General features: G+C 38.6%; 1 protein-coding gene across 1 annotated transcript in view; it reads left to right on the top strand.

Annotated features, from left to right (window-relative positions):
* Positions 1-12,750: 12,750 nt before the first annotated feature.
* Positions 12,751-24,998, top strand: part of UNC13C (unc-13 homolog C) — a 591,483-nt gene continuing 579,235 nt past the window's right edge. The window contains 1 exon segment of the mRNA XM_036844585.1: positions 12,751-15,744. Within this exon segment, the coding sequence (XP_036700480.1) occupies positions 12,756-15,744 (2,989 nt within the window). The 5' untranslated portion in view covers positions 12,751-12,755.

Raw genomic sequence — 24,998 nt, 5'->3', positions numbered from 1 at the left:
ACAGTAAAATATATAGATTTCAAGTTTATAATGTGGAGAATTTTAAAAAATGAACATACCTACTATCCCAATTAAGATAGAGAGCGTTTGTATCACCCCCAAAAGTTTTCTCATGCCTCTTTGAAGTCAATCCCCACCCTTCATAGGCAACAACTTTTCAATTTCTGTTGTCATAGATTAGTCTTGCTCTGACCTTAATATAAATGGAATCGGAGAGTATTTACTCTTTTCTGTCTGGCTTCTTTGCTCAACACGTTTTGAGATTCACGTGTAATAGTGTTTCATTCTGTTTTTATTGCTGATTAGTACTCCACTGTTTTATTTTTTAAAATTTTATTTATTTATTTATTTGTTTGTTTATTTATTTATTTATTGGCTACGTTGGGTCTTCGTCGCTGTGCGGGGGCTTTCTCTAGTTGCGGCGAGCAGGGGCTACTCTTCGTTGCGGTGCATGGGCTTCTCATTGCGGTGGCTTCTCTTGTTGTGGAGCACGGGCTCTAGGCACGTGGGCTTTAGTAGTTGTGGCACGTGGGCTCAGTAGTTGTGGCTCGTGGGCTCTAGAGCGCAGGCTCAGTAGTTGTGACGCATGGGCTTAGTTGCTCCGTGGTGTGTGGCATCTTCCCGGACCAGGGCTCGAACCCATGCCCCTGCATTGGCAGGCAGATTCTTAACCACTGCACGACCAGGGAAGTCCCACTATTTTAAAATACTGTAATTTGTGTATCCTTTATCCTCCTAATGGATATTTTCCCACCTTTTGGCTCTTATTAATAAGGCTGCATAGAAATTCTTATACAAGTTTGTTTGAGAAAATATGTCTTAATTTCTCTTGGGTAAATACATAGGAATGCAGTTGCTGGGCCATAGTGTAAGTGTAGGTTTAATTCTGTAAGAAAACTGCTAAAGTTTTTAAAGTGATTATATTCTTTAACATCGTCCTGTTTAATGCATAAAAATTCTAGTTGCTCTACGTACTCTCCAGAATGTGGTATATAACCAGGCTTTTAAAATTTTATCCATTTTCGTCTGTATGAAATGGTATGTCATTTTGGTTTTTAATTTGCATTTCCTGATAATTAATGCTATAGAATACATTTCCATGCACCTACTGGTTAGTTAGAAATCAGTCTGAAATTGTCACTGACTACTAACCCATTGTATTGCTTTTAAGGATATGCTCTCGCTATTACAGTGAATTTTTTAGACAGATCAAAAGCCATAAAAATGAGCAAAATAAACTAGCAGTGCCTAATCATTTATGAAGAATACTTTGTGAACAGATTTTTATTGAGACACCCAAGGTACAGAGCTCTTTAGATTTCATTAATTAGGTATGTGGACATCTGATCAGTGTACCAATTTGCCAGCAATAATCATAATTTCTTGTTAGAGATATATTCAGTGTAATTTTAGCATAAGGCATATTTTTGGCTGAAATATTTTATGGTATAGGCAACTCTTGTAGAAATTCAATAACATCTTATAAATTTGAACCTTACTTTTTCAGAATGTACGATAATTACTTCATCCAAGAGGGTATTAAATTTGTATTAAGGACAGGATAAATCCTCTCCCCTGACACCCTACTAACATTTAGGTCGAGTTCTGTTTATGGTTGAACAGATTAGTGATAGTTCATAAAATATTGGTACATTTTTCATTGCTTTTTTTTTTCCAATGAAAATTAATTAAACGACTATTAAATATCAGGCACCCTGATACATTCTATTAGGGAAGACAGATGCAAAAATGAGAGATTATATTACCTCATGCTGTTGCTATAATACATGTAGTGCAGTGTAGTATAGGTGCGTGTGTGGTTCAGAGAATGTATCTATGGTGTCCAAGTGGGCTCATGATACAGACAGAGGGACACATTAACTCCTGCCTGGGCCATCAGAGGACTTCTGCAGGGTGCTATTGACCTGGACCTAGAATCCAACTTGCCAAGTAAGGAATTGAAAACACTCTGGCTGCCTTCATGAGTTTTGGCTTAAATAACATTTTGTTGAAGTAAGGGAGAGAGTGATAAAGAAGAAAGTGGATATTAATGAAACCAAACACTATGCCTCACCAAGAAATGTGACAGATATGTTCACTTTCATTATCACATAATCTTATACATCTTGCAAACACCCCTAGGACATAGATAATATAATTCCTGGTTTATATGTGAGGAATATGAAATATCTGTGGTCTCAGTCCCAGTTTGAGAAATGTTAAAATGTGAAAATATGCATGTCTTAGAATCAATAAAATACAATAAAATCATTGTTACAAGTTTCTCATCCACTCCTGTAGAGTATGTAACATTTTAAAAGAAATAACTTTTAACTGTATATAACAGTACACATTTTTATCTTCCTCACAGACCTTCAGAATTAGTATGATTCTTACTCTACCTTGAAAAAACATTGGGCAATTTGCACTCTAAATGAACACTCTAAAAGAGGGGCTTGTTACAATGTGCCTTCCTTTGCTGTTCTACAGTCAGGAAGGGAATGTGGGTAGAGGAAAGGTCTGCTCAGATTGGGATCTTATTGTTATTTATAAAAACAAACAATAACTAACATTTCTGAGTACTTCTGTGGTTCTAGGCACTCCTCTAATTCTCTCTTACTTAATCCTTACAGCAACATGAGGGAGTTGGTACTGTTATTTTCTCATTTGTCAGATGAGGACACTGAGGAACAGAGAGGTTAAACAATTTGCTCACTGTGTACAGCTAGCGTGAAGCATAGCCATGATTCACCGTAGGAGGTCTGGCTTAAGCCTCCATCCCATGCCCCACCCCTAACATAATGAATAGTGTATGTTGGAGCTCAGCTGGGCACCAAATGGAATATGCCTTCTATTCACCAAGGACAGAAGTGCTCCCTGATAGAACTGATGTCATCTTACTTGAACAGTGTGCTGTGTATGGTTTGGGAACCACACCTATATTGTTCAAATTCTAGCCCCATCACTTGAGTAAGTCTTGAGTAAGTCATCAGGGTCTTTGAGTCTCAGTTTTCTTGTTTTTAGAATGAGAGTAATATTTTACCTTGTGAGGATTTTTTTAAGGATTAATCATTTAAAAATATTGAAGACAGAGTGATGAAGATAGCAAAAAGTGCTTGGGAAGCTTAGATAGGGGTGTGTAATTTGCTCTCACAGGGATCTGAGACCCTGCCTTGGCACAGGATGCTAGGCTGGTAATGTGTCCAACCAAACTGGTGGGACAGAGATGTGGGAAACATTAGAATTAGTGGCAACTTTTGCTCCAGAATGGTGTTTTTCCTCAATGGCCTTCCTTTATACAGCTTAAGTGCCAAGTAAGAATTCCAATACATGTCAAAATTGCTCATAAGATTTTCTTACAGAAACCTCTTTTAATAGCAAAAGACTTTCTAGCTCCAGAAAATTATAGACGTTGACTATAGAGAATCAAGGTCAAAGTCAAATCATTTAGAGTTAGATTACTACATCACAGAATGTTGCCATGGTAGGAAGATGCCAGCCCTATGGATATGATTGCTTTAGAGGAAGGCAACACAGCACAGGGAGAAAAACAGTGAAGTTGGGGCAGGAGACCTGCATTTTTGTTCCAGCTCTGCTGTTGGAACTCAGGCAAGTGTTTTGACCTTTCTGGGTTTTCATTTCACGTTGTGCACAATTTGAGGATTAGTGCTGTTTGAACTATACTCTCCAAGCCCTAGGAACCTGTAGAGGGTGTGTATGGGCTGTAGCTAGTGTGGAAGCAGCAGGTAAAGTAAGACTCCAGCACTGCTTCTTTAATTCAACCAAAGGGGCTCTGCTTTGATCAGTTATATTCATTGAGTTTCTACGTCTGCTTTAGTTGGGGGGAAAAAGAAGGGGTAGTGGTGAGTTGTGAGGATAAAAACCAAGTAAACTAAAACAACTTGTCTCTGAAATGACATCATTCTAAGTTGCTCATCTGTAGCCAGTGTACCTGTGCTCTGCTCTCTGTACATGTCAGTGGGCAGAAGTTGCAAAGACTGAAAAAGACCTAGTTCTTATTCTCCAGAAGTTTGTTCTCTAGCTGGAATAGGGCCAGGCCATGGCCAAGACAGTAAGTGGGCAAGACTTAAAGGCTCCTCAGTCTCTCATATCTGGCCCATCCTACTACTTGTCTCCTTTGGTGGGAGACTCTCCCCGACCCCATGCTCTTCTGTGTTCTCTGCTCTCCCTCCTGCTCTTGAGGAATGTTCTCATAAACCTTTTATACCAAGATACAAAGTGATACATGCCTTAAAACCTTGGAGCCCCTTGGTGAGATTTGCATGTCAACAAAGACCAAATCTTAAACAAAAGTGATAAAGCTCTAATTATAGCTTCTTCTTGAGGCAGATGTTCTTCTTCAAACATGTTACATAGGTGACCACTTTTTTCTCTAAGGTTGGCTCTTGTGGGCTTAGCAGTAGAGCATGGTGTTTATGAGAAAGGACTCTGAAGCCAGTCAGTTTGGGTTGCATCTCTAGCTGCATCACTTCGTAGCTATGTGTCTTTGGGCCAACTACTCAGATTCTCAGTTTCTTCATCTGCAAAGTGGGGATCAACAACAATACCTACTGCAGATATTATAAACAAACATTAATGTAGTAATCTCTACAAAGGACTCAAGACAGAGTACAGCATATAATAAGCATTAAACAAATGGAAAAAGATGTACAAGAGCTATTTGGTAGATAGTTTAGAAGAATGATGAAAGACTAAATATCATGGTTTAGACTATATGGGATATATGAAAAAGAAAAGATGACTAAGTAGTTAAAGAGACTATTGCAGAAAAGATTAGTCTTGATCTGTCTTTTAAATGATTGAGGCCAGATTAGCTGGAGGACATTCTAGGCAGGGTGAAGAACGAGAATAAAAGTGACAATGGAGGAATAAACTTAGTGTATCCACAGAACCATGAAGAGGCCTAGAATAGAGGGTATACAATAGTCTGTAGCAGGAGAATAACAGGAAAACTATATTTAAGGAAGATTAGATGGAAATCAGTTCATGGGATGGTTTGCAGTGGCAGAGGGTATTACTTTAGGAGGCTAGTAAGCTATTGCAATATTAAATATCTAGAGTAAGGAGAAGGTACATTATTATAGTGAAGGAACCAAGTTTTGGAGTCAGGAGACCCAGGCAACTGCCTTAGCATCTATGAGACTCACCACCCCTAAACAAAAACTGGATAATATCCTCATAAGGTTACCAAGAAGATCAGGAGTTGATACATACAAAAGTACTTTGTAGGTTCCAAAGAATTGGAATAATTAGAGAATTAGAGAATTACAGAATTATTAGTACTAGATGTCATTGTGCACTCGTAAACCAAAGTAGCATCAATGGAGGTGAGTAAAAATGTAGATGGGCTGTTGTTTGATGAAAAAATTCAGGAAATATCTTATTAGCTAGAAAAAAGAGGGCATGAATCATTTGGCCTTCATTCTTGGGGAAATGGGTCTTTCTATTTATTAAAAAAATGATTTATTAGCTTAGGATAAAGCTCTTAAGTTTGCTCATTTTTGTTGAAAATATTTTCACTTGTATTGGTTTATTGTTTGTGCCTTAACATAAGGCAAAAAATGAAGAGTTCACAAGGACATCATTTCAGGTGTCATCGTGTTTCAGCAATTTTCATTTTCATAGTTATCCCTGTGACCATCAGTTACATTAGATATATAATTCTTTTACTCCTTCATATAAAAAGATATATAAAACAGTGATAAATCTGCATTGATCCAATAAAGACATTCTAGGAGATGCTTTTTAAAACCTGATCTTTTTATTTTCTTATCTCCTGCCTTGTCCCAGCTACTCTACTGGTCCCTCTCATCAGCTCCTTGTGGCTGTTGGTGTGACTAGCTTTCCCTTCAATTTCCAGCTCCCCAGGTTTGTTACCTTGTTGTGCTTTAAGGATCCTGCTCGTGGAGTTTTGCGGTCAGCACGCTGGCCAGTGCTGTTTTCCCTTGGGCCTTCTGGCTCCAATGAGCTGCCCCCGTGCGTGGTTAGGTTTGCTCTGTCTCTGCAGCAGCACCTCTTCATTCCCATCTGGTGGGAAGTTTCTTCCGGTCAGCTGTTTTGCAAAGCACCAAGAATTTCCGGTTGAACAGATATTTGGTGAACCATGTTCATATATTTCTCTGATTTATCTTTGGAAAAACGTCTCTTAAACCAGCAGTCAGAGAGTACAGGGTATTTACTGCTGAGGTGCTGTAATGAGAAACAGAGGCTTTCTTGCTCTCTTCTGGTGGGGGATCAATTATCCTCCTAACAGGGTCCTGGATGCTTAACACAAAGTCAGTGCCAACAAAGGAGCAGTTAAGAGTGAGATTTCCCTACTGGGCTGGTAGCAGGGATTAAGCAGATAGTAATAAATAGAAGGTCAGAAACGCACGTGGCAAGCCTGAGGTTCCTACACCAAAGGCGGGAATTCAGGTCAGAGTCAGGGAGTGTGAGGGAAGCATCATGCTGAAGTAGAGAGGGCAGGACTTGGGGAGGCGACCTAGTAGGGCTGTAGCACATCATGCCTCTTGGTCTTCTCTCTCCCTTGCAAGTTAACATCTAGATACCCAGTTCACCTATTTTACTGTATTTGATAAGGAACTTAAAATTGTTTATTTATCTGAAAATACTTTAACTTAGTTTTGGTAATGATTTAGCAATAAATTGCTGACTGTTCAAATGTTCATTAGCTCTTTTAGCCCACAAGGATGCCTACTGTTATAGTCATACTAAATAGCTCTTTTACAAAATGGATTTGTTAACATACAGGCAAAAAATATTTTACTCCCCACTGAACCGTAATATGCGGTTTGGAGTTGATACACTTGCAGTCCAAATCTGGGGCCTGGAGTCAAGGCTGTGTTGCTTGTTAACTGCATATATTAAGGCAAGTTTCCTCAAAACTCTAAACCTCAGCTTCCTTTTCTGGAAAATAATACTACTAATTTCACACAATTATCATGGGAATGAGGTGAAATGAGGTAAATTTCAGAAAATTACATATACAGTGCTTGGCACATGGTAAGTAATAATTAAATATTATTACTAAGGCATCTCATAATAGTCTAGTGTTTTAATCTTTTTCAAAATCCTCCTTCCCAAAACTTTAAATCTTACTCCCAAACTTCATTACTGAAAAGAATGTGTGGCTGTGTAATTAAAGCTAATACAACTGGAGGGTAAATATGAGATTTTGAATTCAAGTAAAGAATCATGTGATGATATGTTGGTCTCCCCATCCCTCCTCAATCCCTTCCCCTCCCACATACCTCATACTGATGCTGATTTTGTCCTGATCTGGGCTGCTCCCCATTTTTAAAAAAAAGAACTTTAGAGAGGAGAGTAGGTATGTGGATTTGTATGTGGTGGGTGTGAGGACTTGTGTCAATTACCACTGGCAACATTCACTTTACCTGCAACTGATAGCTTCATAGACCCCAGGACTAAGGACCAAGATATCTTTTTTTTTTTTAAACGTAGATTTAATTTATTCATTTATTTTTGGCTGCATTGGGTCTTTGTTGCTGAGTGCGGGCTTTCTCTAGTTGTGGCGAGCGGGGGCTACTCTTCATTGTGGTGCGTGGGCTTCTCATTGCGGTGGCTTCTCTCTGTTGTGGAGCATGGGCTTTAGGTGCACGGGGTTCAGTATTCGTGGCTCGTGGGCTCTAGAGTGCAGACTCAATAGTTGTGGTGCACTGACTTAGTTGATCCACGGCATGTGGGATCTTCCCAGACCAGAGCTCGAACCCACCTCCCCTGCACTGGCAGGTGGATTCTTAACCACTGTGCCACCAGGGAAATCCCAAGATATCTTTTTGCTTTAGTTATCTTTCATAAAGCTCTGGTGGAAGCTCTTGGGAGGGAGGGTAACGTGGTGCCACTTACTAGCTGTATAACTTTAGCTGTATCTTTTAATCTCTTTGAACCTCTTGTTTCTTCATCTGTAAAATGGACATATAATAATGTCTTCTTCAACAGGTTTCTGTGAGGATTAATTGGGGTAGTTTAAGCTTCTGGAACATAACAGGTGTTCATTAAATGTTAGCTTCCTTCTCTACCCTGGCCATTTGTCTGAAGGAAGTACCACAGCTGATATCTGAGACTCAGTAACCTTAGTAAGGCAGCTGTGGCTTTGTAACAGAGAGAGAGAGAGAGATGGAGACAGAGATAGAGAGAGAGAGAACCCAAAGACTAGGAAGGTGAGATTTCAATATTGGAAAATTGTCACTGGACCATAGAGGTATAAAGCATTCTCCATTTCCCCTCCAGTTTCTTCTTTAAAATATATGCTATATTTTTTCATCTCATCCTCCAACATAGCAGGATTCCTAAGTTTCCTCCTACTTCTATCTACCTTAATTTTCACAAGAGATACCACACTATGAATCTTCTGTCATTACTTCTTGCATCTTTTCAACAGCCTTCTTAGTTCTCATGACAACTAATATGTACTGGGCTTTGCTCTGGAACTTCACATGTGTTAACTCATCACAAATATCCCATGAGGAGGTAGTATTTCTGTCCCAGTTTAATAAATGTACAAGTGAAGGCAGTATAGAAGTGACTTTCTCAAGCTCATCCAACTATTGTAATATGCCTCAGGACTGGAATTCCAATGCAGGTGATCTGAATCCAGAGGCCGTGCTGAAAACCAATAACCGTTAGTGCCTCTTCATCAAATAGCGCTTCTAAGCCTAAGTTTCAAACCTTTCCACATTCTGTTTAGGTTTTGCCCACCCAGACCCATCTCCCTTTAGTTCCCATCTCTCTCCAAGGTGGGTGCTTCTCCATCTTTGGACATGACATGAATGTTTGTGATGCTTCCCTTCTGCTTATACTGATTTTCTTTCTCTGGATCATTTAAGGCCCAGTTCAGCTAGTTCAGGCTTCTTTGTATCTTTATCGTTTATCTCGTAATTCATGGGCTTGTTGTTTGTCCATTCATTCATTTGTTCATATATTTATTCATTTGTCCAGCAAACATTATGAGTCTATTACATATCAAGTAACATAGATATTTAAAGTTAAATAGGACATAGCCCCTGCCCTTCAAATCACAGTCAGATTTGAGAGATAGACATATAAATAAAATATTTCACACAAATAATTACTGTACTGTCATTTACCATAACAAAGGTACATTCAAGGTATGGTGGGAGCACAGAGGAGGAAGTGCTGGACTCTGAAGAGGTCAAACAAGATGATGCTGGTCCCTGCTGGATCTAAGATACATAGATGAATATATAGAGATATTCATGAGTGAGGCATGTGGGGATAGAGGGAAGGGGAAAGGATGGCGGCAGAAGGAACAGCATGGACACATCGGTGAGGCAACAATACGGTAATCAGGGAACAGTTACTACTTCAGTGCCTTGGGCAGATGTGCTTGGGGGAGTGACAGGAAATGAAACTGCTGAGAAAGGTAGTGTCTTAAGTAGAAGGAATTATATCTTTTAAATATATTAATTTTAGAGAGGAGGATTTGAGAGAAGGGCCAAATTAGAGCTAAGAATACCATATAGGATACAACTGTAGTGGTCCAGATGAGAAATTGTGGAGTTCAGAACTAAGGCATCACTAGTGGGATAAGGGGACATACATCAAGTATGAATATGGGATGGATCATATTGAATCTAGAATGATTCCTGGGTATATGTCTTGGGTAAATTAATAACTATGATGATATGATATTAGTTGAGATCAATAATTTGGGAAAATGACTAGGTGTTGTATGGAGTTTAATTTTAGACAACCAGGTGAAGACACTAATAGGTAGCTGAAATGTGGGTTAATTTGGAGGTACGTATGCATCTGTGAAATCATCACCAAGATTTATGCTATGAACATATCCATCATCACCCAAAGTTTCCTCCTGCCTTTCCTTCTTTATAATTATTATTATTTTGTGATATGAACACAACGTAAGATCTACCCTTTTAGCAAAATTTTAAGTATACAGTATTATTAACTAACAGCACTGCGATGTACAGTAGATCTCCAGGGCTTATTCATCTTGCATAACTGAAACATTGTACCTTTTGGACCAATTCTTCAATAACCATTTATTGAATGTTTATTATGTCTGCTGGGTTCAGGATGTTTAAAATTGGACAAGTCATAGGCTTACCCTTAAAGAGGACATAGTCCAGTGGATGGAGACAGAAATGAGGTTATAATACAGAAGAATTCGAATTGCTTATGCACTGGGTTGTGGGAGAGTGTGGCAAAGAGAGGGAAAAGCTCAGTGTGGGTGGTCAGTGGAGTCTTCACTGGACAAATGATTTTGAAGTTGAAACACAATTTTTACAGATAAGAAGAGCTAGACATGAATGATATTCTAGGTGGAGAGAATAGAAGAGTTACTGAGGTGTGAAAGAGCGTAGAGCCTGTAGTGAATAACAAGCTGTCCTGTATGGTTGGAATACAGAGCAAGTGAGTTCGTCTGTGCAGCTATGCCCACATGTCCGCAGGCTTGCGTTTTGAAGCAGGGCTTCAATGTAGATTGAATTTTCCTGTTCAAAAATTTTCCAACCGTTATAGTCTAGAACAATAGCTCTGAACTAGTAATGCAGGTCAAGAAGTCTAGACACAATTTCATGAAAACTTTAGAGGCATTGACAAAATTGCTGCGTTCATTTAAATAAAAAGCAGGTATTTGTTTCCAGGTTTGAGAGACCCAGGATCTTAGATTGAGTGATTAGTGGAACAATTTATTTTATCAAAGTTGGTTTTAAAATAATTTATCTACCCTACTGCTACTTAACTTTCTTTTCTTTTTCTTTTTTTTAACATCTTTATTGGAATATAATTGCTTTACAATGTTGTGTTAGTTTCTGCTGTACAACAAAGTGAATCAGCTCTATGTATACATATATCCCCATTACTTAACTTTCTAAAGTCTTTTTTTTTCTCTCCACAAGGAGAGGTCACATAGGAATACAATAAATATTTTTTGAATTTAATTCAGGAATTAATTTCTTGCAATTTTTATTAGTAGAAAACATGGCATGTAATTCTGAATGAATACCAAATTGTTTCAGACAAGCAGAATTAGACTCTAACAGCTTATGAAACCCGGAAGACATGGGTTTAGAGTCTGTCTGTTTCTCTCCTCCATCTTTTTTTCTTCCCTTTCTCATTGCAGTGCCCTGTCTCTTGTGAAGCTTGGCTCCTGGCCAGAGAATGTATTCCCCAAGTCCCTGCAGGACCCTAGTAAAGTGAAATTGGCAGATTTCCAAGTACAGGGAGATGATAAAGAGCCATCAGGCTCCTAAAACAATGTGCAGTTTGTGATGTATTCTTTAAAGAATTAAATAGATTATTTATGTACCCAAATCCATAGTTTGATAGCAACAAAGGCTTTTGGTCATTACTATTATTCTGTGATATATTTCAGTGATAAAATAGTAAGTTCAATTCAACAAAATTGTGTGTGAATACCTACCACATACAGGGCACAGTGCTGGTAAAGCAGCAAAATTAATGTAAACTGTCTTCTTCTTCTTCATGTAATTCAAAAAACTAGCTATCACAAATATGATTTACTTGTGTGGTCATTTGCATTATAAAATACCAAATCATAGGATGAATTATATTCAACCAATGTTTGATTATCTTTAGACATGTTTCATTTGTGGTACAATTTTGTTTTTGTGATTTGGTGTTCTATCTTCAGTCATGGTCCTAACCCTGGGGATGGGTTTCCTGCCACCTGCCACAAGGCTGCACTGGTTGCCTAAGGTGGCTTTGCTTTCTCAAGCCACATCCTCTCAGAACTAAGATGTGTTATCCTCATTTTCAAATATATTTTCCTATTGTGTTTTTATTGTTATTACAATGCCTAAATTTGATATAACTATTTTTTTCAATTCATGATACTCCATTGACAAATTTGATGCCTATACAAGATGTATTTTCTCTTGGTATTTATGTCATCACATGAAATGTTTTCTTACTTGAATTACTTTAGTCATTATTTAAGAAATTATCAATCATTGAATACCTAGAATAACAAGATTATTTGCATTAAAAAAATCTTACCTACATGGGTAATATTAATTTGATGAATTTTAAATGTTTGAGGTGGGGGGAATACATTTAGACTGAAATGTTTATGTTTGTATAAGTAAATGTAATTGTAGGAAAAGATATAAAGTGGAAATGATAAGACCATGCAGGTAATATAGCTTTTTAAATTTGCCTGTCACCTTACACAACATTTTCTAAATAATTATTATTACCTTTACTCGTATTTTAATTGTGTCCACCCATAAGTGATTTAGGAAAAGAAAATTATAATTTAAACATAGTTATTGGTTCTGATTTGCTTTAACTAGTTTTTTTAAAAGTAACTGTGTTGAAATTCAGATATTTCCCTGTCCCCTCTGCAATTTTTCACACGCTGTGTATCTTGAATAGCTTTGAAAAATGTTGGAAATGGGATAAATCTAGGATTGAATTCTGATGTTCATTTTAACGTTCCTTTCTTTTAGGTACTGCATTAAGTTATGTGGAAATGAAAGCGATTCACGAAACCCCTCCTCCAAGAGTGAATGAATGTCTTTCATAAATGGAGCTTGGCTTCTGGTTTTCCCAGGACACTGACATTGTGGCAGAGCCACAGCGGCCCTTCCTGCTATTTTCAGTGATTCACAGAACATCTGAACAGTGATGCTGGCCTTGGATTTACAGATTTCCATCCTGATACCTTATTTACTTCTTTGGGGCAGAAAAGCTTGCACTAATTGCTCTCCATGGTGGCTAATCTTTTCAAGAGCCTGATTTTACCTTACATCCATAAGCTTTGCAAAGGAATGTTTGCAAAGAAATTGGGAAATACAACCAAAAAAAAGAATCGTCAGCTGAAAAAGGATCAAGACGTTCTTACTGCTGGCCAGACCAAACCCCCTAAATTTTCTAATACCTTGAAAAGCACTGTAAAGAAGATTGCAAAGTGTTCATCCGCTCGCAACTTATCCACTGAAGAAGACGAGGCTAACAAAGAATTTTCCCTCTCCCCCACGTTCAGTTACCGAGTAGCTATTGCCAATGGCCTCCAGAAAAATATTCATATAACCAATGGTGATAATGAGGATCTCCTTCAGGAGTTATCTTCCATTGAGAGCTCCTACTCAGAATCACTCAGTGAACTAAGGAGCAGTACAGAAAACCAGGCACAGTCAACACGCACGATGCCAGTTAGACGCAACAGGAAGAGTTCAAGCAGCCTGGCACCCTCAGAGGGGAGCTCTGATGGGGAACGCACTCTGCATAGCTTAAAACTAGGAGCTTTACGCAAACTGAGGAAATGGAAAAAGAGTCAAGAGTGTGTCTCCTCGGATTCAGAGTTGAGCACAATGAAGAAAACCTGGGGAATCAGAAGCAAATCTTTGGACAGAACTGCCCGAAACCCAAAGACCAGTGCCCTGGAGGCCGGATTCAGTTCCTCTGGCTGCATTAGCCAAACACAGGATGTCATGGAAATGATCTTTAAGGAACTTCAGGGAATAAGTCAGATTGAAACAGAACTTTCTGAACTCCGAGGGCATGTCAATGCTCTCAAGCATTCCATTGATGAGATGTCCAGCAGCGTGGAGGTTGTACAAAGTGAAATTGAGCAGCTCCGTACAGGGTTTGTCCAGTCTCGGAGGGAAACCAGAGACATCCATGATTATATTAAACACTTAGGTCATATGGGTAACAAGGCAAGCCTGAGATTCTTAAATGTGCCTGAAGAAAGATTTGAATACATTGAAAGTGTGGTGTACCAAATTCTAATAGATAAAATGGGTTTTTCAGATGCACCAAATGCTATTAAAATTGAATTTGCTCAGAGGATAGGACACCAAAGGGATTGCCCCAATGCAAAGCCTCGACCTATCCTTGTGTATTTTGAAACCCCTCAGCAAAGGGATTCCGTCTTAAAAAAATCATATAAACTCAAAGGAACAGGCATCGGAATCTCGACAGATATTCTTACTCATGACATCAGAGAAAGAAAAGAGAGAGGGATACCATCCTCCCAGACATATGAGAGCATGGATATAAAGCTGTCTACTCCAGAGCCCAAAAGCAAGAAGAACAGTTGGCAGTCACCTGATGACAGTGATAGAGAGCTGGAATCTGACCTAAACAGAAACAGTTATGCTGTGCTTTCCAAGTCAGAGTTTCCAACAAAAGGAAGTACTTCCAAGTCAAGTTCAAAATCACACAATGCTAGAGCCAAGAATAAAACTTCTAGTAGCAGCAGAATTGCAAATAAATCAGAATATGATAAAATTTCCTTGCATTTGCCAGAATCGGATAACTTGGCAAAGCAAACCACAACCTATTATGCAGATGCAACACCTCTCTGGCACTCACAGAGCGATTTTTTCACCACTAAACTTAGTCATTCTGAATCAGACTTTTCCAAATTGTGTCAATCTTATTCGGAGGATTTTTCAGAAAATCAGTTTTTCACTAGAACTAATGGAAGCTCCCTCCTGTCGTCTTCAGACCGGGAACTTTGGCAGAGGAAACAGGAGGGCACACCTACCTTGTATGACAGCCCTCAGGATCAATGTTTGAATGGGGCTTCTCAGGGTGTCCAAGTACAGGGTGAAATTGAGAACACAGAAACTGTGGACAGTGGAGTGAGTAATAGCATGGTGTGTGCATCTGGAGATCAGAGTCACTACAGTGATTCTCAGCTCTCTTTACATGAAGATCTTTCTCCATGGAAGGAATGGAATCAAGTAGAGCAAGGAGCTGATTTAGGTTTAGATTCATCCACCCAGGAAGTTTTTGACTATGACACAAACAGTCTATCTGATCAACAGCTAGATGTTTACCATAAAGACCTAGAAGACTTGGGAAAGTGCCACAGTGTCCTTCAGGATGACTCTGAGAGCTATGATTTAACCCAAGATGACAACTCATCTCCATGCCCTGGGTTGGATAATGAACCACAAGGACAGTGGGTTGGCCAGTATAATTCTTATCAGGAAGCTAATTCTAATGAGCTGTACCAAAACCAAAACCAGTTGTCCATAATGTATCGAAGTCAAAGTGAATTGCAAAGTGATGATTCAGGGGATGCCCCACCCAAATCTTGGCATAGTCGATTAAGCATTGACCTTACTGATAAGGCTTTCAGCTTCCCAAAATTTGGATCCACACTACAGAGGGCTAAATCAGCCTTGGAAGTGGTATGGAACAAAAGCACACAGAGTCTCAGTGGGTATGAGGACAGCGGCTCTTCCTTAATTGGGAGATTTCGAACATTATCCCAATCAACTGCAAATGAATCAAGTACCACGCTTGATTCTGATGTCTACACAGAGCCTTATTACTACAAAGCAGAGGATGAGGGGGACTATAGTGAACCAGTGGCTGATAATGAAACAGATTATGTTGAAGTGATGGAACAAGTCCTTGCTAAGCTAGAAAACAGGACTAGTATTACTGAAACAGATGAACAAATTCAGGAATATGATCACCCTTCATATGAAACACCTTATGAAACCCCACAAGATGAGGGTTATGATGGGCAGGCAAATGATGTGGTTAGTGAAGGGGGATTGGAACCCTTAAAGGAAACATCAGCTGAAATGAAAATAAAAGAAGATGAAAACCAAAACATCCCTGAAAAGCCCCTGGAAATCATAAAGCCAAAGCAGATTCGTCCCTCTTTCAAAGAAGCAGCTTTGAAAGCCTATAAGAAGCAAATGGCAGAATTGGAAGCGAAGATCCTGGCTGGAGGTATTTATGTTTAAATGCTACATTATGAGCTCATTGTGTTTTACCATTGGGTGGTGTTCTTTAGAGCATGTTCTATGTTTACTCTTGGGGGAAGGAATTTACTTTCAAGGAATTTGCATGTTTATTCTGAGAAGGATTTTATTTCACTCAACTCCCCCAACAAGTTGGGCTTGATGATTTAAAATCAAAGTGTTTTCAAATAGGTCATAGTAAAATAAGCCCTATACTCTGTGGCTTAAGATTTCTGTGCTCGGATTAAGCAAAAACCCCATTTCATATTTCCAACTTTATTGCATCAGTTATCAAAGGAAGGATGAGTGAAATCAAAGAGCAGCCTGGGGTCTACTTTTTGGTCCTGTTAGGTTTTACAGGGATTGGGAGAAAGATAAAATTAATCTTAAAGAATTAGGAAACATGGACTCCCAGATTTCCCACTCCTTTTCCCAACAAATCTTTACTTTGGAGCCTGCCAGCAGGAAGAGCTAGTTCTGCACAGCCAACCCCAGCCCATACCATGGAGGACCACAACCTCCCTCACTACCTACCGATGCAGCTGAGGGAGGGTATTAGAGCCAAAACCCTAGGCTGTACCTGAGTGGTCACAAGTCACTCTTTTGGAGGATAAAGGAGATAGAGTTGAGTAGCTTCCTCCTAAAGAGTGGAGTAGAGGTCTCTTGCCCATTATGGAAATGAAAGCAGTACCTTACCTAATAATTTTACTTGACCTCCTGGGGGAACAATTTTGGATCATATACTTTGGAAAACTAGCTGCATGTAAATAAAAATTTTTTTGACTTTTTATTTATCAACCAAACTTCATCTGCACTTACCTCAATCCCTTACCATTTATGTTATTTGCATGCTTATCTCTTTATATCTTTGGGGTAGTTTGAGATAATCTCAGTTTTAATGAATTACCTATTGTCAATGGTTTCCTTGATTATGGCATTGTCATCTTTAAAATACTTACTGTACATAATACTCCATAAAGGTATATATTTTTATGATCAAGTGTTACTTGCTATTATGAAATAATATAATAATTTCTTCAGCCGGTAGCTGATTATGGCTTCTTTTTCTTAAGCAAAATTGTGATCAGATACTACTCCAAACTGGCCATTTTCTGGTTGACATGGGTGGATCATTGAATAATCAGATACCTTTATGGTTAAACTGTTTCAGGCCCTAAAACAAGTGAAATAACTATCAGGGTTCTCTGCTCTAAAATTCTGTCCATATAAAACAACATATCTTATGTAATTTATTTAAAGAACAATATAAGTCAAGGGCATCTTGGGTACATTGGCTGTGTTTTTTGGTTGTTATTTTTTTCAGGGAAAAGTTCTCAACTATCTTTAAAATTGATTTGAAAGGGCCAAGTAGTCAAAATTTTTATGTAAATGTAATTCATATTGGAATAATGTCTATCTTATTTCAGAGTGACTTTTAATATTATATATTCTTATTACTGAAACTCAGTTCATAGTTTCTTCAAATACAGGTCAGCTTTTTGGCAGTGTATTTTACTTACTATGGATTCAGAGAGGTCTACTTAAAGGCATATTAAGAATAAGCAGTGTGTGTGTATATGTTTGTGTTTGTCTGTTGTGATGCAATACATGAACGTTTTAATGCTAACTGGTTAAGGTATCTGAAATGTTAGGCAATATTATAAATATAATGAAACTATACATTTCAGAAAAAAAGTGGATCTTCATTAACTTAAAAAATACCCCAAATTAGCAAACTTCTGCAAGGTAGATTGTTACTGATAATGACCATTTACATAGCTAACAATCCTAGTCATTCAGTGGCACTTATCCTCAGAAGACATAAATACACTTGGTTATCCACACATCACCCACTTCAGAATCCTAAGAAGGTGAAACAATCGGTATCACATACCTGACACACCAGGCCTGACAACAGAGAACTCAGACCCCTCTACTTCTTGGAGCTTGGCTTGTTATCCTATGAGCCAGCTTTGAATGGAATCTGTTGGATATCATTTATCCTAGAGGAAATCATACACACGTCTTTAAGATGCTCTCTGGTTGCTTGAAAGGCACCAGATTGACTACCCAGGAGGTTGCGGTAGCCTAGATTTTAAAGGCCATCTCTTCTCCCTTTGGCAGCAGTCAGGCAATTGTCCCCTTCCTGTGCCGCCAATATGCCTCATGAGGAAGGGCAGCCAAAGAAGGGCATTTTTCAGGCCCCTTCCCGGCTCAGAGCATCCCAATGAGCTGCCGGTCGTCATGATGGGTTTCATGTCCATGGCCATCTGCTTACTGGGCTTTGGGTAGATGCCAACAGATTTTTCTCTCCATGACCACCCAGTCACCATTAGGTAGCAGTGCTGTCTTTTCTCCATTACTAACCTGGCAAGATTGGACCTTAGAGCTCTTGCTGTAAACGATGTGGGATGCGATTCTCCTGTCATTGCTTGATGGAAATGTTAGCTCATAAATTTGAATCATTTATTTCAACTTTTGTCTTCAGGGTCCTGGTAAAGAGGGATTTTTTAAAGACCCCAATGTACGTGGATGTTTGGTACTAGTGTTTCTGGGAATCTTCACCTTGAACAGCAGGCCAGTGGGGAAAGAGATTTTAGACTGTGTGTAGCCAGAACCCCCATGAGGCCATATTCTTCTCTTGTTGCTGGAGCCTGCTTGTGTAGCTGGCCTGAAACCCACACCATGGCGGTGAACATCTGATCCCCTACCTCTAGCCCTTCACCACCCATCAACTGGAATTAATTATTATCTCCTCTGAATTTCCCTATACCTATCTCTTATGGCTGTGGCTTCCACCTTATGCAATGACAATTTATGTGCATTCCTCATGTTCTCTTCTAAACTGTAATCTGAAGGCCAGAGGTCTTGTCTTTTCATCCCTTCATCTGCACTGTGCCTAGACCAGTGCTTTATACAGAGATGGCACTGAATTAATACCTTGGATGAATGCCTGAATCAAGGGAAGCAGGATACTAAATAAAAAGCACAAGCTTTGAAGTCAAATCCAAATCCAAACTGTGACCTATAATTGCTAAGACTATGACTTTATCTCCTGAGAGTTCAGAAGTATGATTAGAGATAAAAACTTATTATTGAGCACTACTATATACCAGGCACTTTCCAGGCAGTTTATCTGCTTTTTTATCCCTTTGCTTCCTACAACATCACTATGAATTTGATTCCATTATTATCTCATTTTACAGGTGAGGAAACTGAGATGCTGAAAACTTCCATAACTTGTTCAGTGTCATACAGTTACTAAGGGGGTGAATCCAGAATTAAATAGATGGCTAATTTGTTTATTTAGAGCAGCCATATGCTTACTCACCTCAAAGGTTGTTTTGTTCATGTTTGAAGGTGGAGAAACATGATGAAAATGGAGGAGGCATGAGCCATGAGCCTTATTCCAGCTAAAGGATTTTCATGAGAAAACAGGACTAATAGGAAAGGCACTAGGGTTTTGTTATGAAATAGTTCATTCCCAGTTTTTCTACTTCAAATCCATGGTTCATCTTATAAATCAAGGCTTGTAGAGCCCAATAAATAGTGTACAGCAGCTGCTTGAAGGATGCTGTTTTGAAGTCTGAGTACACTTTACCTGATTCTAAAGTCAGTTTGCAGTAAATTTTTCTAGCAAATAACAAAAATTTTGTTTTGTTCTGAAATGCCGTTTCCAGGCTGTCTGTATGTTCTGAAAGAGGCTGCTCCTAGACAGATTATAAAGTCCATGAGTGAATTGTTCCTGCTGTTGCTACTGTAATGCCAGAGCCTGCCCCAGTATCTGGCAAATTTATCTAGCCCACACATATTTATTTATCTCGTCTAGTCTAAATGCTAGACTCCTTTCTAAGTTGCTTGGCTATCTAGTTCCATACAAAGTGGAGAACCCTTAGAATTCAAATAAACTTTAGTTTTCTTTCTTTCCATCAAAAAGACAATTTTACTAGATATATTTTAATATAGTACAGTAGGGAAAATGTGATGGAGAGTGCAAACAGGACTTTTCACTCCTTTGGCTCCGTTAATCACATCTTTCTTTCTATGATGATGTAACTTATACATCTCTAAAAACTTAGTTGAATTTACTTAAATTCCAGGTTTAATGTTGAAGAATAAATAGTTCAACTAAGTTTTGGAGGTTTGTTGGCTCAAGTTTGTCTATCACAAGGTGCTTCTTAAATTTTTGAGTGCCTCTGGGCCTCCCCTGCGGAGAGTCTAGGTCAGGAGCGATGGGGTCTGCCTTTTTAACATGCTGCCTGATGCAGATGAGCATCATAGCACAATTGAAGAGTGCTGCTACGCACTGTACAGCAAATATTATACCTTCCTGCATAGTGTTGTTTCATCTCTTTCTTTTCAAATTAGAAGAGATAGAATCAGTCTAAGAGAATGTGTGAATAATTTTCTTAAAATGAAGAATGATTTTCTAATTCTCCAGAGCAGTAGTTTATTACACTTATGAAAAGGTTTTGGTAATTTATACACATTAAAATATAGAGAACAATATATGTATTCCTTGAAATTGAAACATCCTTCTTCAAGGCAAGTATAGCAGTACTGGTAATAGCAGAAGGCAAAGCATTTGTAAAATGTTCTATTAAAACGCTGTGCATAGCAATACACTTTTGGTTTAGTATTGTTTGCTTCTAAATACTCTAGAATTACCTGTAATATAAAGTGATTGTCTTGGTTTTTGAAATAGATTATGATCTAGAGAGGAGACCTGTGAAGAGTGAAGTGGCCAAGGGCCCTTACAGGCATTAGACACAGCTGGCATCTCTACTTCTTGCTAGACAGAAAGCCCAAAATACCTAAGGGAGTAATTCTTCTAGGAGACAGGACTGGGACTCAGAATACAAATGTGTTTATAAATTAGTTGCGTGGGGAGAGAGGTAATGGTGGTATGTTCCAAGAGGACCCAAAGGTCTTAGAGTATATGCTGGTGTGAGATGGAGCTAACAGATAGGGACAGAACCAACACATATTTAACACCTTCCTATCCTATTCACCTCTAGAAATTTTAAGTACATATTTAATCCTTGTTGGGTAGTATTAGCCCCACTTTGCAAATGAGATGACTGAGTCTTAATGAGGCAAAAGCAGGTCAAAGTCTATACAGCTAATAAGAATATTGATGGAAATTCATGTACGTACGATAGAATTCAGCATCTGATGCTCTTTCCATGACATCCCATTGCAGGTGTGGGCAAGTCTTGTCATGAAAAGGCATAGCTCATATTTTTAAGCATACAAATAAGTTGTGCTTTTAAGATCAGCCAGTTTTGTGTTAGCTTCTGGAGTAAGTATTGATCTCTGTTAACACAAAGTGAGTGATAATAATTTAGGATGAGATATTATCACATTTTTAAGAAGTTTACAAAATCTGGAGGGTGACACTTGTCACATTAAAAGACTTTATTAAGAGTGAGGAAGTGCCGATAATAGTAGTTTTTGAGAAATGAAAGCATTTTACAGGAGGTAGGGAAGAAATTCACAAGGATAAACGAAAGCCGGCTATTAACAGGAACAATGAAAATGCAGGGTTCAAAGATTTTGTTTATTATAATTATTAATGGCTCCCAGCTATATACCTGGAACACTTGTCTTTGTAGGGAAACTAAAAACACATTTTTCAGGGGAAGTATTGACTGACGATGAAAGATGGTGATTTCCAGATTGTACTAAGAGTATCACTTCAAAGCCTGCAGTGCGATTTCCAAATTCCAGAGATTCAAGAAAAGGTATTATGTCAAAATCTCAGGTGGATAGGTTTTTGTTTGTTTGTTTTGGCTAATGTCATTGTTCATACACTTTCTGCAAGTTCAAATAGAGAGATATATTCTATAGAAATTGTGAATCATGTGAGAATTTTCTATGTGGTGTGGAATAAAATAAAGAGACTCTGTAGCCTGGTGTAAGACACAGCAAAGTATAGCCTAATCAATTGTTATTGATTAGATTAGAATTGGAGGAGATGGGACCTGAAATAGATATACCCACAGGGGTGATTCAGGCTCTGGGATAAATTCCAAGAGGAAGTGAGGAGAGAAAGTCCAGTGCAGCAGAAGAAAATCTGCTACTTGGAAAGTATACCTCAGGCTACAGATGGCTACTAAGGCATCGAGAGTCTAACTCTGCTTATCAGCTGGGGAGGTACAGAACAGCCAGGAACAAAGAGAACTGGGGACGTGAGGTGGGCAAGAATTTTCTCCAGGAAGGCTTCTTTTTTGATTGGACATTGGTTACCTAGTTAGGGACTAGGAAAGGATCTGAACATCCCAGAATGGGAACTATTAAGAGGAAAGCAAATCCCAGTGGGATTGATATACTAAATAGGTCATCCAGAGAGCGACCTAGTTGCCTGAACTGAGGTCCATGGTCAGGAATGAGTCTCTAATATAGGTAAAAAAAAAAAAAAAAAGTTTGATTGTTCCACTGGCATCCAAGGACTGAGCCCAATTTGCAGGGAGAATGACTTGATGCTGAGTCAAAGATTGCCGGGATGCCCTGACTGCAAACAGAACTGTTCCCCATGATAAGGTATTAGCTTAGGTTGCCTCCATAGACTACAAGACCAGAAGGAACTAAATGCATTAATGGACTTCTTCACCATCCATGGTTTATTCCAACCTATGGTGTGCATTTTCTTCTTCTTCATTTGAAAAGGAAAGTATGTTATGGAATCTTGTCAACTACCTCTTTCATCAAACTTGGTTCATGCTGGGTCTCAGCTACTTCCAAAAATAAAAGAAACCCTTAGAGGATAAAAATGACTAACATTCAGCAGATTCCAGCGACTGTGATATGACTCTGTAGGCAGTCCCCAAAGATCCCAAAGATACTTTGAGCAGTGTCACCTTATTTAGAATAAATGTATCTCTCTCTACTCCCTCCAATCATCTTCACTTCCAACTTATCCCTTACTTCTTCCCCAGTTCAACCATGGTTACTACTTTGAAAAGGATAGTACTAATTTCTAAGTATGAAACTTGATGTGTGTGTGGATATTTTTTAATGTAGCATTGGCACACACAAGCACACACATTAATTTTCTTAGGAACCCCATAAGATAGGTAGCTTAATAACAGGTAACACTTATTGAGTGCTTTTTTATGTGCCAGACACTATTCTAAATATTTTATACTATATTAAGTTATATAATCCTCACAATAATCCTATGAGCTAGGTACTATTATTATCATCTCCATTTTATAGATGAGAAACAGAGACACTATATTTCTTCTAAGAGGAGAAAAAAAAACTAAGAAGTAGCAGAACCAGGATTTAGAATTAGGCATTTATTTTCCAGATTCTATGTGCTTACTCACTGCTGCCTAGTTTGGGATTTTAGAAATTAAGTATTGCTATTCAATTTTATAAGATGGAAACCTGAGGTGGCGAAACATTGATTTACCTGACAGCACAGATTTGTAAGCAGAGCTACAGTTACAAGCTGTTCTCCCAAATCATAAGCCAGCACTCAAGCTATCAGACCCGTCTTCCATTTTACATGATATTATTACAGGCAACGTGATTATCCAGGTACCATTTCTGTGAAACTTGTGAGAAATGAAATTGTTGGCTGCATGTAATAGTGGCAACAAGAAATGACAGACTGAATATGATATTATTTCCCAGAAATGTAGGTTAAGCTTCCTCTTTCTTTTTTTTCCTCTTTCTTTAACACCTTTTCTGATGCTTAATGATGTCTTGTGGAAAGCCCATGGCTTTCATTTTCTATTTTGTTCTTTAGTGATTACAATTGAAGACACACACACTCACGTGGGCATGCACAGAGACAGATGTGAATTCACTCAGTGTTAACAGGGTGGTATTTTACTATGTGAGGAAAATCAGTAGGAAAATTCCCAAGTTGATCAACATTCCCTTTGCGTTTTCTAAACACATAAAGCAATTTTCATGTTTCTTAGAATTAACTATCACATGTATTTAATTCTCATAAAACACCAGTGAGAGAGCCAACCTCTTCAAGTCTCTGTTACCTTAAGGTAATTACTAGTAGTTATGTAGGTTGTAAAACTGGCAAGCGATGGGACCAGGTATCAACTCCAGGACTTTTGAATCCTACTCTGGTGCTCTGTGCACAACAGCATGCTCTTAGCTACTTGTGTACATTTATGCTCCTTCCTTCTGGACTTTAGAACACCTGGTCTGTAACACAAACTTCTGGGGCTATGTCAAGGGTATTTCTCTGCTGATTCTTAAAGTTAGTGGTTCTCAGGTTTTAGAATGCATGAGGATCACTTGGGAGCACTTGGACTAAAATATAAATTCCTTGATCAAATCTTTAGTTAATTTCAATGCAGTATGATTCATGGATCACATTAAGAAATGCTTAACAGTTAATAGTTAATAATAGATACTAAGTGCTTTTCTCCTTTCACTCTTTCTTGAATGATTTCATACGCTCCACTGGCTTGTTATCATTTTTTGTGTTGATGGTCCCACATCAGTGTCTTTGGGCTAGCTCTCCCTTCCCCAAATGTATATCATACATTTATTCTTTCAGTCATTAATTCACCGACTAGTTCACTCATCCCTCAGTAAGTATATAATTGCCTGGCTGGGCATCTGGGATATAGTACTGACAAATCTTATTTGGTCTTCGTCTTTGTTAAGTGATTGTGATGAACTTAAATTTCAAAAATACACAAATCCATCATTTTAAACTTGGCTAACTGCTGGAGAAGTAAGTACAAAGTGTTAAGAGGGCATATTATCATTTGAAGTTTAGAGAAGACTTCCCTGAGGAAATGACATTTGATCTGAAGTCTGAAGAATGAATACCTTGAACTAGGCTAAGGGAAAGAAAAAAACATTCCAGGCAGAGGAAGTGGATTGGACCAGGATCTTAAGGCAGAAAGTGGTATGAAATATTTGAGAAACTTAAAGAAAGCCTGGTGTGGCTGGAGTTCTCAGGCAAGGCAGAGAATGGTATGAAACAAATCTGGTGCAATATCCAGAGGCCAGATGTTTCTGAGTCTTGTGGAGCAGTTGGGACTTTTTCCCCTAATTACCATGGAAAGCCATAGAAAGGGATTGGCCATAATGAATTGTAGGACTTCATTCGAATGGAATATTCTGTAGATCTCAAACTCATCATGCCTAGCATCAAACTCTTTTCTTCCTCTGTCTCCTAATCCTGTTTCTCCTCCTGGATTTCCTATCTCAGTAAATGGCACCACATCTCCCTGTTTGCTCAGGTCAGAAAGTCATCCT

This window comes from Balaenoptera musculus, chromosome 2, assembly GCF_009873245.2.
Source record: "Balaenoptera musculus isolate JJ_BM4_2016_0621 chromosome 2, mBalMus1.pri.v3, whole genome shotgun sequence".
Taxonomy (NCBI): Eukaryota; Metazoa; Chordata; class Mammalia; order Artiodactyla; family Balaenopteridae; genus Balaenoptera; species Balaenoptera musculus.
This window is presented reverse-complemented; position numbering and strand designations above follow the sequence as displayed.